Source organism: Stegostoma tigrinum, chromosome 23 (assembly GCF_030684315.1).
Source record: "Stegostoma tigrinum isolate sSteTig4 chromosome 23, sSteTig4.hap1, whole genome shotgun sequence".
Lineage (NCBI taxonomy): Eukaryota > Metazoa > Chordata > Chondrichthyes > Orectolobiformes > Stegostomatidae > Stegostoma > Stegostoma tigrinum.
In genome coordinates, this window is record NC_081376.1 from 39,929,058 (window position 1) to 39,944,716 (window position 15,659).

General features: G+C 43.0%; 2 protein-coding genes across 2 annotated transcripts in view; one reads left to right on the forward strand and one right to left on the reverse strand.

The window, feature by feature from the left end:
- Positions 1-15,659, reverse strand: part of LOC125462223 (GRB2-related adapter protein-like) — a 272,985-nt gene that overhangs the window by 153,656 nt on the left and 103,670 nt on the right. The gene's annotated exons all lie outside the window — the stretch shown is intronic.
- LOC125462439 (transmembrane protein 94-like) overlaps positions 1-15,659 on the forward strand; it is a 156,705-nt gene that overhangs the window by 88,880 nt on the left and 52,166 nt on the right. The window contains exons 21-24 of the mRNA XM_059653874.1: positions 2,952-3,135; positions 4,521-4,598; positions 9,607-9,692; positions 10,517-10,598. Of these exons, the coding sequence (XP_059509857.1) occupies positions 2,952-3,135; positions 4,521-4,598; positions 9,607-9,692; positions 10,517-10,598 (430 nt within the window). The remainder of the gene's footprint in view (positions 1-2,951; positions 3,136-4,520; positions 4,599-9,606; positions 9,693-10,516; positions 10,599-15,659) is intronic.

The window sequence follows — 15,659 nt, forward strand, 5'->3', positions numbered from 1 at the left end:
CAAGATAATAAAATGTGAGGCTGGATGAACACAGCAGGCCAAGCAGCATCTCAGGAGCACAAAAGCTGACGTTTCGGGCCTAGACCCTTCATCAGAGAGGGGGATGGGGGGAGGGAACTGGAATAAATAGGGAGAGAGGGGGAGGCGGACCGAAGATGGAGAGCAAAGAAGATAGGTGGAGAGGGTGTAGGTGGGGAGGTAGGGAGGGGATAGGTCAGTCCAGGGAAGACGGACAGGTCAAGGAGGTGGGATGAGGTTAGTAGGTAGCTGGGGGTGCGGCTGGGGGTGGGAGGAAGGGATGGGTGAGAGGAAGAACCGGTTAGGGAGGCAGAGACAGGTTGGACTGGTTTTGGGATGCAGTGGGTGGGGGGGAAGAGCTGGGCTGGTTGTGTGGTGCAGTGGGGGGAGGGGATGAACTGGGCTGGTTTAGGGATGCAGTGGGGGAAGGGGAGATTTTGAAACTGGTGAAGTCCACATTGATACCATATGGCTGCAGGGTTCCCAGGCGGAATATGAGTTGCTGTTCCTGCAACCTTCGGGTGGCATCATTGTGGCAGTGCAGGAGGCCCATGATGGACATGTCATCAAGAGAATGGGAGGGGGAGTGGAAATGGTTTGCGACTCCCAGTCGCAAACCATTTCCACTCCCCCTCCCATTCTCTTGATGACATGTCCATCATGGGCCTCCTGCACTGCCACAATGATGCCACCCGAAGGTTGCAGGAACAGCAACTCATATTCCGCCTGGGAACCCTGCAGCCATATGGTATCAATGTGGACTTCACCAGTTTCAAAATCTCCCCTTCCCCCACTGCATCCCTAAACCAGCCCAGTTCATCCCCTCCCCCCACTGCACCACACAACCAGCCCAGCTCTTCCCCCCCACCCACTGCATCCCAAAACCAGTCCAACCTGTCTCTGCCTCCCTAACCGGTTCTTCCTCTCACCCATCCCTTCCTCCCACCCCCAGCCGCACCCCCAGCTACCTACTAACCTCATCCCACCTCCTTGACCTGTCCGTCTTCCCTGGACTGACCTATCCCCTCCCTACCTCCCCACCTACACCCTCTCCACCTATCTTCTTTGCTCTCCATCTTCGGTCCGCCTCCCCCTCTCTCCCTATTTATTCCAGTTCCCTCCCCCCATCCCCCTCTCTGATGAAGGGTCTAGGCCCGAAACGTCAGCTTTTGTGCTCCTGAGATGCTGCTTGGCCTGCTGTGTTCATCCAGCCTCACATGACATAGAACCTGCTCAGTTTGGTGGCTTCTGCCTCTCTTTTGTAAACCCCCAAGTTGCTGACCTGCCCAGGAGTCAATCAGGGAGCTGTTGTTAGGTTGGTGACTTCTGGCAGCCACAACTGAGGAAGGGTCACTGGACCCGAAACATTAATTCTGATTCTTTCTTCACAGATGCCACCAGATCTGCTGAGCTTTTCCAGCAACTTCTGTTTTCGTTCACAACTGGTTACATTTACACAAACCAATCAGCTACATCTTGCTGACTGATTCACTCTCTGCACCCACACACTGGTGCTGTTAAGTCTTATTTTAACACCCCCACTTCTTGTATGGCAACAGTGCTAACACAGCTTACTATGAGTTCCAGTAAATTGTTTTTAAAAGTGCAATAAACTCCTCCTCTGTCCCTAATTTTGAAAACAGTCCTTTTCTATTTTATTCCACTATCAAAAAACAGAGAACGACAAAAGATGCAGTTGTTACATCATTTGTATCAGTTCTTAGAAGTTTGTGAATAGGTTGACATGATGCCTACATCTTTGACAACGCTGCAGATATCTTTCCAGGATTGTTACTGGGAAACTATACTATCACCTGGCTGAGCTGGATTGTAGATACAATGCAGGTGATTCTTCAACCAGCACCATGGTGGAACAAATGATAGGCCCATTGAAAATGAGGTTCCACTGCCTGGATCAGACTAGTGGGGCCTTGTAGTGCATTGCAGACAGAGTGTGCAGTATAATCCTAGCAAACTGTGTTCTGCACAAGCGGATTAAACAAAGAGGATATGTGATGGAAATTAGAAGAGAAGGAGAAATCTTCTAAGTAGGAGGATGAGGACACTTAGCAGCATAACATTGCCTTCTGCACAATGCTGCACCTAATGCTGCTGCACTCTGAGTTAGACAAGACTTGAATGACACCTGGTTTCAGTAGATGAGAACTGGATGCAGTGATCACTCACTGCCTATAAAATTGTTGCAGTTTGTCTCTGTTCTGAGAGGCAAATGCTCAATTTTGTTTGTTCTGACATGGGATGTGGCTAAGGACAGATGAGCTGCGTGGTCTGTTACTTAAAAGCGATTGGGTTCAGAACGTGCACTTCATCTTGCAAGGAAGTGTTGAGCCGTGTCACCCATATTGGAATGGAAAGCATTGACTTGTAGCTGCTGTGCCACTCATGTATAGTGTGGGCAACTCTAAACTGCCAATGCTAGACTGGGTACATGGATGGTGTTCCAAGATGGCACTGGCTCCAGAGATCTGGGATATCCTGGCAGTGGGGGGTGTAGCAAGTGGGAAAACTGGGCTAGCATCAGACAAGAAACGCACAACAGAGGTGTGGTGGATAGTTAATGAAGCAAGTCTGGGATAATCGTGCAAGAAAACTTGCTAGATCCTGCAGAGAAGAATCCTCCATCAAACCTGATGAAAAGATCACTTAGCTGATTTCAGGTCAGATTCAACCCATTACGTTAAATTGCAGATCAGCCATGATTGAGGGGCTAAATCATTTTCCTCTGAGAGCAATAAGACAGCATTAGTGATAAAGAAGTATCAAGTGGAATGTTTCAAAATGAGTCCTGATTAAATCTGCCTATTTTATGAAATGCTGTAGATAGTGAGCTTAATATCATTGAACTCTGTAAATTGCTTGCAGTTTAACCAGCCGAGTGATGAAACTTTTCCTTTGACTTGTTAAACTTGCAGCTTTTCCTTGGATCCTTTGAGTCCGTCTTGCTGCAGGCAGACTTGCCACAAAGACTGTGAACATTTGACATTATGCTCACAGAAAACTACTCCAGTCTACTTGTCCAGCCTCTTTGGTAGCCTAGCAAGTTCGGTGCACTTCAGAAACCATGGCAACATCAGCATAATTGAGCTAATCAAACAGGTATTTAAAAGTTCCTAAAATGTAGTAAGAATTTGATTCTAAGAAAGGTTCACTTGATCCCAAACATTAACTCTGATTTTTCTCCACAGATGCTGCCAGACCTGCTGAGCTTTTCCAGCAATTTCTATTTTTGTCTCTGATTCACAGCATCTGCTGTTCTTTTGGTTTTTATTAAGGATTTTGTACAAATGGGAATAAAATCTATGAACCCTGGAAACTCCTGGACATTTCCAGCTAGTTGCATCATCTTATTGGGTGCATGTAAAAGCTAAAGAGGGTTTTCTTTTGAAATATTCTGTGCTTATTTCAGATTTCCAGTATTGGTAATTTTTACTTTTAATCTTCAGGTTCTGCATGGTCAATACAAGGAGCATAATTTTAAGGTGAAAGGCAGAAGATTTAAAAAGGGTTTGAAGATTTTTTTTCATCTAGATGGTAGTGGGAATCCTGAATGTCTTGTTGGGGGAGGGGGTGTAATCGAGACACGAAATAACACAAACCTGAAGAAGTGTGTGAATGAAGACTGGAAATGTCACAACATTTGAGGCTATGAGCCAAGTACTGAAGTAGATTTAGAGTAATTTAGTTGGTGTAGCCTCAATGGGCCAAAGGGCCTCTTCCGTATCGTATTTTGTGACTGAAATGATTTCGAGCAATTTAATTATAAACTAAGCTCCCCTTTCCATGGAACCTGAAGTTTGGTCAAAAAAACTTACCTGATTATAGGACATTAACAATAGAATAATTTCATTTGTAAAAAAATACTTGCCTTTTCTATTTATGCCTTTTTTCTGCACAAAAACCCTGATAACAATGCATTAAATATTTTGTTAAAGAGACAACTTGCAATGTAACATCTTTCACAAACTCAGAAAGTCCCAAAGTGCTTTCCAACCAATGAAGTACTTTTGAAATACAGTCACTGTTGGAGTGTCGGATACATAACTAGCCAATTAACACACAACAGTCTCCCAATGCAATGTGAAATGGTCCAATAATCTGGTTTTCTGGTATTAATTGTGGGATGACTGTTAACATCCGTGCTGTTTTTTGAAGTAGTCACATGAGATCTTTGGTGGCTACCTGAGCAGACCAAGCCCACTTATCTGGTGAGGTGGGAACCAGTGGGAAGAGAGAAAGCTATTTTCCTTGCAAGGTGTGAAGGAAGGGCTAAGCATCTAAGGTATTTCCCATGTGGTCTAAAGGGAATCTATAAATCTCAAAATCTCTTTTGCTGGAAGATCTTTGCAAATGGTGTGTATTTAAAAAAAACACAAGGTTATCAAAGTCTCCAATGATGTTTGTATGTCAAAAGAGGGCATATTTTGTTAACATCGATTATCTATTTAGAACTTGTTCAATCCTGATATCTTATTGCTGCCTAGGCTCGACAAATGAGCTCAGGAATTAGGAAATGCTTTCTGCTTCAGCTTCAGTGCCAACTTTCCCTGACAATGATACAGGTAATTTATAAATATTTTTATCATGTATAACAAGGACTGAATTACTTGCCTTCTACAAGCTAATGATAAAATATTTTGATGATGTCAGCCACTTTGTGTAAAGTACAAAGGTAAAGTTGCTGTAGTCCCAGAGAGTCATAGGGCCACATTCTCTCATTCAAGAAAGATGACTGATAGTGAGTTTAATCTGACAGTCACCATGCCTCAGGTGAAGGCCAAGAACAAAAGTCATGGCAACTTCAACCAGTGTGGGAATTGAACCTGTGTGGTTAGCATCACTAATAGGCTATCCAGCCAAGTGAGCTAACCAATCCCCATCCAAGTGTGTGGTACAAAGTGTAAGCCAATGTCAGCAATGAGAATTACTGCAAGGAGCTGACTTACTTCTGGTGTCTACCCCATCCCTTACATGTGATTACTTATTATTTCTGGGTCACAAATCTCCAGTTACATGAGTATTGGGAGCAGACTATAGTTCTTTTGATGGAAGAAACAACATGGAGCTCCCTTGATGGCTTAATAGATAACCCACGTAGTCAATGTGGTACAGCAGAGCCACAATTGTGCGAGATTCTCCTCAATTTTGTCCAGGCTTTCCCTTCAGTTATTGCTTATAACAATTACTTCAAGTCCATCTGTGCAAAGCAGTTTTAGTTTTCCTCTTCCCTGAAACCGTAATAGCTCTGTGCACTTGTTAATGTGTAGCCTCCCAGCTGGCGTTCAGCTAGAAGCATTCTGGTGGATCTCATATATCTGATCACTGTGGTAGGGTAATTACTTTAGATACCTGACTTGCACATAAAGCAGCTTGAATCCAAGAACAACTTGAATGTTTGCAGCAGCTACCTGCCAAGATCTGCATGTATATAGCATTGAAATAAATTAGAGAATTTTTGATGTGATTGCTTTGTGGCTGCATCACTCAGTCACTGTATAAATCTGACTGGGCTGAATCATTTGGGAATGTCAGTGTATCCAGGCAATTCAATCTATTATCTGTCACTCTCTGAAGACAAAGGAATCTATTTAAGACTATACCTTGTAAATTCACAGGAGTTTTGGCCCATTTTAAAATAAAAATGTTAATTGGATGTGGGCACCACTGGCTAGGCCAGTATTTATTGAGCATCCCTAATTGTCCTTGAGGAGGTCATTGTGAGTGACCCTGTTGAACCACTACAATTCTTCTGGTCTTAAGTTCGCCACAAGCTGTTAGGAAAGGAGTTTCAGGATTTTGACATAGAGATTGTAAAGGAATAGCGATATAGTTCCAAGTCAGAATGCCAGGTGGCTTGGAAGGCAATTTACTGATAAAGTATTCCATGTTAACTACAGTTCATGTTGTTGATGGGACTCATTCTGCCATTATACCTTGGTGGTGGAGGATTTGCCAGCTAAGAGGGTTGCTTTGTCCTGGATGATGTCAAGCTTCTTCAGTGTTGTTGGAGCTGCATTCATCCAGGCAAGCTGGGAGTATTCCGTCTTACACCTCATTTTTGCCTTAGATGATGGACAGGCTTTGGGGGAGGCAGGATATGGGTTTCTCATATTCCCTGACTTTGAGTTGTTGTTGTAGTCACAGTATTTAAATAGCTGGTTCAGTTCAGTTTTTAATCAATGGTAAACCCAAGATGCTGATCATGTGGCATCGAGGGTTGGAAATGGCAAGGGGAGATGATTTAATTCTTTCTTGCTGGGGATGGTTGTTGCCTGGCACTGGAATGGTCCAAATATTGCTTGCTATTTGTCAACCCAAGTCTAAATGTTGTCCAGGTCTTGTTGTATTTGACCGTAAATTCTTCAGCATCGAAGGCTAGTAAATTATGCTAAACATTGGGATAGTATAGGGGGAACGGCTTAGATTAGTTCACAGGTCGGCGCAACATTGAGGGCCGAAGGGCCTGTTCTGCACTGTATTGTTCTATGTTCTATTGTGCAATTATCAATGAACATCCCCACTTCTGACAGTATGATGAAGGGAAGATCATTGATGAAGGAGCTGAAAATGATTGTGTCTGAGGAACTCCTGCAAGGACTGAGATGACTGACCTCCAACATCCTCCTTTGTTCTTGGTAGTAATCCAACCAAGGGAGAGATTTACCCTGATACCCACTGACTCCAGTTTTTCTGGGTTCCTTGATCAAATGCTACTTTGACGTTAAAGGTAGTCTCTGTCACCTCACCTGTAGAATCCAACTGTTTGGTCATGTTTGGACCAAAGTTGTAATACAGTTAAGAGCTAAGAACCTTGGTGGAACCCAGACTGAGCATCAGAGTGCAGGTTACTGGTGAGTAAATCTGACTTGATCAAACTGCTGAAGATCCTTTTCATCACTTTGCTGATGATCAAGAGTAGACTGATGGGTCAGTAATGGGCCAACTTAGATTTGTCGTGCTGTTTTTGGATAGGACATATCTGGACAATTATCCACATCTCTCAATAGATGTCAGTGTTGTAGCTGTACTGAAATAACTTTACTGCTTGTTGATAGGAATATTCTAGGGGCCTACGTGCACTGCTAGTTCTGGAGCACCAGTCTACAGCAATATTGTGAGAATATTGTCAGGGTCCATAGCCTTTACAGTATCCAGTGCCTTCAGCTTTTTCTTGATATCATGTGGAGTGAATCAAATTAGCTGCAGATTGAACTACAGCACTGCTGGGATTCATTGACAAAAACTGAAATGGACCATCCATTTAGCACTTCTGGTTGAAGCTGGATGCAAATAGATCAGTCTTGTCTTTGTACTGATGTGCCAAGCTCCCCACGTATTGAAAAATGGGGGTGTTTGTGTACAATCCTCTTTCAGAAAGTAGTTTAATCATCCCCTACTATTCATGGTTGCTGGTGGTGGAATTACAGATCTTAGATCTTTGTGGGGCCAACATTCTACTTCAGCTGTTTGGCACAGAAGTGATCCTGCGAAGTAGCTTCACAAGGTTGATACAGAGATAATGGGAACTGCAGATGCTGGAGAATCCAAGATAACAAAGTATGAAGCTGGGTGAACACAGCAGGCCAAGCAGCATCTCAGGAGCACAAAAGCTGACGTTTCAGGCCTATACCCTTCATCAGAGAGGGGGATGGGGAGAGGGTTCTGAAATAAATAAGGAGAGAGGGGAAGGCGGACTGAAGATGGATAGAGGAGAAGATAGGTGGAGAGGAGAGTATAGGTGGGAGGTGGGGAGGGGATAGGTCAGTCCAGGGAGGATGGTGCCCCCACACCACCTCCCTCACCCCCATCCCAGGCCTAAAGATGACTTTCCGTATTAAGCAGATGTTCACCTGCACATCTGCCAATGTGGTATACTGTATCCAATGTACCCGTTGTGGCTTCCTCTACATTGGGGAAACCAAGCGGAGGCTTGGGGACCGCTTTGCAGAACACCTCCGCTCGGTTCACAATAAACAACTGCACCTCCCAGTCGCGAACCATTTTAACTCCCCCTCCCATTCCTTAGACGACATGTCCATCCTGGGACTCCTGCAGTGCCACAATGATGCCACCCGAAGGTTGCAGGAACAGCAACTCACATTCGGCTTGGGAACCCTGCAGCCCAATGGTATCAATCTGGACTTCACAAGCTTCAAAATCTCCCCTTCCCCCACTGCACCCCAAAAACAGCCCAGATCGTCCCCTCCCCCCACTGCATCCCAAAACCAGCCCAGCTCATCTCTGCCTCCCTAACCTGTTCTTACTCTCACCTATCCCCTCCTCCCACCTCAAGCCGCATCTCCACTTCCCACTTACCAACCTCAGCCCACCTCCTTGACCTGTCCGTCCTCCCCGGACTGACCTATCCCCTCCCCACCTATACTGTCTTCTCCACCTATCTTCTCTTCTATCCATCTTCGGTCCGCCTCCCCCTCTCTCCCTATTTATTTCAGAACCCTCTCCCCATCCCCCTCTCTGATGAAGGGTCTAGGCCCGAAACGTCAGCTTTTGTGCTCCTGAGATGCTGTTTGGCCTGCTGTGTTCATCCAGCCTCACACTTTGTTATCACGAGGTTGATTCATCATGTTTAGGAATGCCTGGTACTGCTCCTGGCATAACTCCTTGCAATCTTCCAAGAATGAAGATCAGCCCTGAAGTTTGATGTTAATGGTAGAGTCAAGGACATGCCAGGTCACAGAATGTGGTTGAATATATAATTCTGCTGGTGTTGGTGGCATATGGCCGCATGCATGACCAACATTGAGTTGCTAAATTTATTTAATCTTTCTCTTTGCAAAAGGATTTTCCAGTTTAAGTCATTTCCATTCAGTTGTCAAGATGTTTCATCCACGAGGTCAGAAATCACGTGATACCAGGTTATAGTCCAACAGGTTTATTCGAAAATAACCTGTTGGAAATAAACCTGTTAGACTACAACCTGGTATCATGTGATTTCTGACCTTGTCCGCCCCAGTTCAACACCGGCACCTCCACTTCATGTTATCCACCAGAGATATCCGAAGGCCTCATTGTAACCTATACATTGTGATAATTCATTTTAATGTTCAGGTAATCACTTTTGAATAGCCTTTTCAGGATGTAGTAGACAGTTTCAGCCATGCTCTTTTAAACATTCCTTTTGAGCTTGGCTACTTTCAGATCAGTTAACTTTGGCTATTTTTAACTGTTCCAGTTCATTCTTAAGTATTTTTGTCCCAATCCAAAACCTAAACCTTTTAATTTAGTCACTAAGATTGACTCGTCTGTATTTCATAGCATCACCACAATGTCCAATTGTATGAATCATGTTCCCTTCCATACTGATGGGACTTTGATGTGCGATAATATAAAGAGATAACTTGGGGATAGATTCATAATATATGGAGGATAGTAGCATGTTTGGTGCACAGAAATAAATACTAGACATACAGAATATTCCTACTAACAAACAACAAATTAGATGAAAAACTGTTTGATGAGGTCTGATGGGGAAACTGGTATATTTATTACTCTGTGCCTTGGGATTAAAGATGTATACATGACTTTAATTATACATTTGATGTCAATCAGGTTCTGGCTTCTTTGGCTCAGCTACCCCCACCTCTTGGGACAACAGACGTGCTGTGTCTCACCTGTGTCTACTTCCCTCTCGTAAGGTGAGGCTTTGTTTTGTAGACACTGATTCAGGCTATTCTGTTTGTGAATAGCCTCCCATAAAGTTATTAAATGACTACATTCAACAGATGGCAGAATAAAAAACATCTGCACACTGTAATTTATGGCTCGAATATCAGTTACAAACACAAAGACGCAAGCAAAAATATGTAAATTGCTTTTCTGAAAATGTAGCATTCCTGGATTCTGTTTAGATTCGCTGTTACTATTTTGATTCTAAGAATCTGTTCATTGATGTTGTTTTAGACTATTCTCTTGAAGATGAGTCAGCACTGGAATGAATTACACCTTGATTTGGTCTCAGTAAGAGATAAATTAATTGGCAATGGGGAGTGCTGGTAAAAAGAGAGATCATTATGTTGAAGCTGCATAGATGAGTGAAAATTGATTTCAAGTCACTGTTAATAAGGTGAAATTCCCTCTAAAACTTTTAAATAGCTGGGTTTAACCAATCAGTGCATTTCATATTTAAAATCACCCATATCCCAACAAATATAATTTTAAGTACATTTTGGTCAATGTCTTATAATGACAGAATTGTCATGTTCTTTGATAATTGTACAGGGTGTTCCTTGACAACAGTTCCAGAATCCCAAACATATTGCTTCAAGTTATTTATGCTAATTCAATTTAAGTTGGATATTTTAAAATCCACCATATTTATTTAATGGATATAAAAATATTGGCAATAGAATGATCATGAAGGATGCTGAGTGTTTTGTTATTTGCGAAACAAAAATGTTAATAAATATACTTTCCAGAACATACTAAACAACAAACAATAACAAGTTCTGTGTCTACTCAGCATGTCCCTCATGGGAAAACCTCCAGATAACACTGTGATGAAAGTGGCTACAGGAAAGAACCTCAAGATCTTACCAAAAAAGGCAAGTTTCAGAACTAGCAGCATCAGAGGAGCAGGAAAGTTTGATGTTTCAGGTCGAGATCCTTCTTCAGAGGGTCTCGACCCGAAACGTCAAACTTTCCTGCTCCTCTGATGCTGCTTGGCCTGCTGTGTTCATTCAGCTTCACACTGTGTTAACTCAGATTCTCCAGCATCGGCAGTTCCTACTATCTCTGTAACAAGTTTCAGAACTAACCCATTTGACGTATCAGTTACTTCAGCACACTGCCACTGGTTTGATGTCTTTTATGATGGTGCTATTGTGTAATTGCAACCACAAGCAGAGGGTGAAATTTAATTTCAGGGTGGGTTGATGGATGTGAAGCAGGATGCAGCTACTCATTACACAGTGTTTAAATTTCCACTTGACTGGCCTGATCTCACTTCGTTACTCACTTCTGCCTGAAGGAAACCTTTGATTGTTGTGCTTTCGTGGATTTCATTTATTTGTCAAACATTCACAGAATAGGCACCCAACTGAAGCACAACCCTGCCAAGGTCGCTGCATAGGTCAGATGCACATAGTTAGCATTAAATCTAGTTTGTTTCTGCTTCACTGTAATGCAAAGGGTGTGCTGTAATTATCAGACTACCTGACATTGAATAATCAATTAGCAGAAATTTCCTCCCATTACATATTGGGGGATGAGCTGACGAGTTAATCGTCATGTCATCACTAAGACTATATTCTTCAACCCTTCTCATATCAATCTGACTTTATCCCTGTCTCAGCTCTTCCATTGCTGAAACTCTTTGGTGCATCTACAATTCATTATTTAATGCAACACTTGGCTGATCTCCCATGTTCTACTTGAAGCCATCCAAAACTCTGCTGCCTAGGTCTTAACTCACACCAAGTCCTGTTCACCCATCACCTGCACTTGCTGACCTACAGTAACTTCCAGTCGAGTAATGTCCTGATGTTAAAATTCTTGCTTTCAAATCCCTGATCACTGAGCCACCATACTGACCCTGGACAAATATTAAAAAAGGTCTTTCATCAATTACCTCCCCTCTATGATAAGTCATAAGTGGGTTATTCATACGATGTTGTACAATGTTCAGTACTATTCACAACCCCTGAGATACTAAAATAATCTGCTTAGCAAGATCTGGACAACGTTGAGCTGGTAAGTGGAAAATAACATTCATGACTCAAATGCCAGGCAATCTCCAACAAGAGACAAAATCTAATAATTTTTTTCTAGTTCAATAGCATATAATGCTGAATGCCCCATCATTCCCATCCTGGGGCTTACCATTGACCAGAAATTTGACTGGATCAGCAATGTAAACACTGTGACTAACAATTCAGGTCAGAGGCTGAAATTCTGTTTAGTATGTAACTCTTTCCTGACTCACCAATATCTGTTCATCATCTGTAAAACATGTCAGAAATGTAAGAATATGTACCCCTCTTGCCTGGGGCGGGGGGGCGGGCGCAGCTCCAGCCACACTCAAGAGGTTCAACACGATCTAGAAAAGGCAGCCCACTTGATTAGCACGTTCTCTTTCTCCACATAGCCTTACAGTGGTATGTGTCAGAGGCATTGCTGCAACCCACCAAGTCTCCTTTAGGGATAGTGGGAACTGCAGATGCTGGAGAATCCAAGATAACAAAGTGTGGAGCTGGATGAACACAGCAGGCCAAGCAGCATCTCAGGAGCACAAAACAGCACCTCTGATGAAGGGTCTAGGCCTGAAACGTCAGCTTTTGTGCTCCTGAGATGCTGCTTGGCCTGCTGTGTTCATCCAGCTCCACACTTTGTTATCTTGAAGTCTCCTTTAGTAGCTGCTTCCAAACCCTTGAACTCTACCAGTGAGAAGACAGCAGATGCTGGGGAACACCATCAGCACCTCCAAATCCCCCTCCAAGCCCTACACCCATCCTGATTTGGAACTATCACTGTTCCTTCTCTGTCATTGGGTCAAAATCCTGGAACTCTCTTCCTTAAAGGGTGTAACTGCACCATGTGGATGGGAAATCTTCAAGAAGACAGCCCACCACTTATGTAAACAATTTCTTTTCCAGACTAACAAATTTGAACCCTTCCAGTGATCCACATGTTTCGCAAAATAATTTTTTTTTAAATTGAAATTTCATTCTAAGGTTAATACAAATTTTCCACATTCTCTCTGAATCATTCTTTAAATATGAAGCAGAACCAAAGCTATAAGCAAATATTGATGGACTCCATCAGGGGGCAGTATTGTTTTATTATTGGGTTATAATTTATGTTCCATCACTGCATATGATTTCACGCAGGCCATTTTCTCCTGGATTGAGGTAAAGAGAAAGATTGAGTGAGATGAAAGGAACTGACAGAGCGGTTTGTGCTTGTGCAGACGGAGGAAAGATATTGAGATGTACTGAGTAAGTGCATAGGTGGCACAGAGGCCAGGCAGGGATAATCATCTGGAAGAGATTAGATGTGTGATGCCAGGTGAGGCATGATGTTGCATGCAATAGTGAAAGTGGTAGACCATGAGCCTTGGTGAGAGGTGGATGCAGTAGCAGAGGTAGAGTGAGTGTGAGGTAGCAGAGAGAAGATGGTGGCACTTACATTGGCTGATCAGAGTAGGTCATTGGTCTTTTTGCAGCATTGTTGGGCACTCTCCTGCACAGTTGAGACTGAACTGACCTGGGTGGCGACCTCAGATTAGGCTGGCATGGTCTGATGTTGTAGCCTCCTCTGCCAGTTCTGGAGGAAAAGGGCAGCCCTACTCAACTTGGTCCAATAAAAACTCCAGGTCCCTGTCTGTGAAGTGGGCCACAATGTCCTTTCTTCTGCCATGTCTGGAGCAACTGTCACAAACCGCGCCAGGCAGCTCTAGATTGCTGGCGCTCAATGAGGTGCACATGCTTCTCAGGCAAGCTGCCAGAAAGGATGCCCCAGTAATGGTGAGTATTTCAAGCTATGATGAGTGGGAGAATTGGGTTACCATGTGAGCAGTGGCACTGTTGGGGCATTGTACCAAGTTAATGAGGCAATTTTCAGCATGTGGGATCTAGTGAAGAGAAACCGTTCATGAAACTTAATTAAAAATGAAAACCAGGTAATTTCAGGTCAGATTGAGCCCATGATTTCTTTCCTTTCCCACTGATGTAAAATTTGATGTAATATCCCTCAATTTATCAAGGAACGCATTCAAACAGATTAGAACTCTTCTGCTAAATGTTACTACATAAAATTACTATGTTTTAAGTTGGCAGAAATTAATTAAACAACAATAACAAAAAGTGTTCCCATCCTTTCAGTACCACTATTGCTGTGAAACATTCCCTTGTTTAGTGTGTCAATTTCTTGCAAAATGAGTGATGGATACTTAGCCGTACCTACAGCTCAAATAAAATCTGTAAAGTCAACAGGAAAGAGTTAGGAGGTGGTGAAACAGACGGACAATCTTTACTCCCTCTAGGGGCTAATAATTCAGGCTTAGGTATCTCAATTTGTGACCTGCACATGCCGTGTGTGATAGAGATAGAGATTTGACAATTACTGCATTTTCATGATTGTAGCATGGGGCCCAGTGCAGCCAGGCTGTTGGCTACCTTAGCACTCAGCAGGAGGTCAAGCATTAGTGGTGCATCCAGCTGCTTGTTCTTAAAGGTGATCTGTACCTCTGAACGCACAGCTGCACTGGGTGACAGGTCACCAGCTCAGATACTGGCACAGCTTGAAGTTTCTTGTAGATTTTGAATCAGCATGTGGTAAGTCATCAGCACGAGAGAGTGACAGGCAAACTGGGGCTAATATATGGTGCATGAGCAGTTCTATGGAGGACAGATCATTGATGGGCTGTGCTGCAGAAGACTTAGATGTAGACCTCAGCAGGCGTTACATGCAGAAGAAAGCTCATGCACATTTAGACTGAGATGCTGGGTGCTTTGTTTGATCTGTTAGCCAGTCTCCAGTTGTATTAATATTATAAGCAAGCACTGGAACTTATGGACAGTCAAGAACTGGACACCATATTAGTAACATTTATTAAGTGGCAAACTACATATAGAAACATGATAGATTAGGGCTTCAGCAGAACCTTTTTGCATCAAGTCCCATTTCATGCGATCTCACATCACTGATGCAGTCCAGTTAATAGTGTATAGCTACTAACTCCACATACTCCACCACTCCCATCAGTTTGTCCTACCTATAAGCAGTTTACATCACAAACTATGAACTATTTATAATTCCATCCAACCCTTTCCCTCACTAATCACCCAAAATCCTTTTGCTGAAGACAATAGAGTTCTCTGCTCATTTTCAAAAAGTGAGGGACATCTGCGCTCTTTCATTATCTCCTTTGAAAGGAAAACACTTTGGTGGAATGGAATGCCCAGCTTCTCACAATAGCTAGTATGTGGTCTTCTGCATTATGAAGACAGTGAAGACTGAGGAAACCAGCGAACTGAAATTCTCCATCTCTTGTTTGCACCCTGGGAAAGTTAAACTACCATCTTGTAAAAATGGATCACTTTCTGCAGCTATGAAGAATTTCACGGTTGTATCATTTTCTACAGCTGTGACAATAAAAGAACAAAACTGCACCTTATCCAGGAACTAATCTCGTAAAAAAATTCAAGAACATTCTATGAACAATTCTGAAGATGAAGAAATAGTGATTTCACTACTATTCCTTGAGTATGTATTTCTCTTCCTGTAGGTAGTGGTACTGTGTCCAATCTCTCTTTAATTTGAGGCTGCTCCACCGCAGACAATGACTTCTTTGGAACTCCAGCAAAAAGAAGGATGTCACCATCGTTGACAATAGAACAAACTTGAAAACTCAAGAAAATTAGATCCTCTTAGAGTCCTCCAATGGGATTGGGATCTATTAACTGCTCTGTAGCAGGTTGACAGGGCTGTTAAGAAGGCATACAGTGTTTTAGCTTTTATTTATAGAGGGATCGAGTTCTGGACCCAAGAGGCTATGGTGAAGCTGTACAAAACTCTGGTGCGGCCGCACTTGGAGTATTGTGTACAGTTCTGGTCACCGCATTATAAGAAGGATGTGGAAGCTTTGGAAAGGGTGCAGAGGAGAT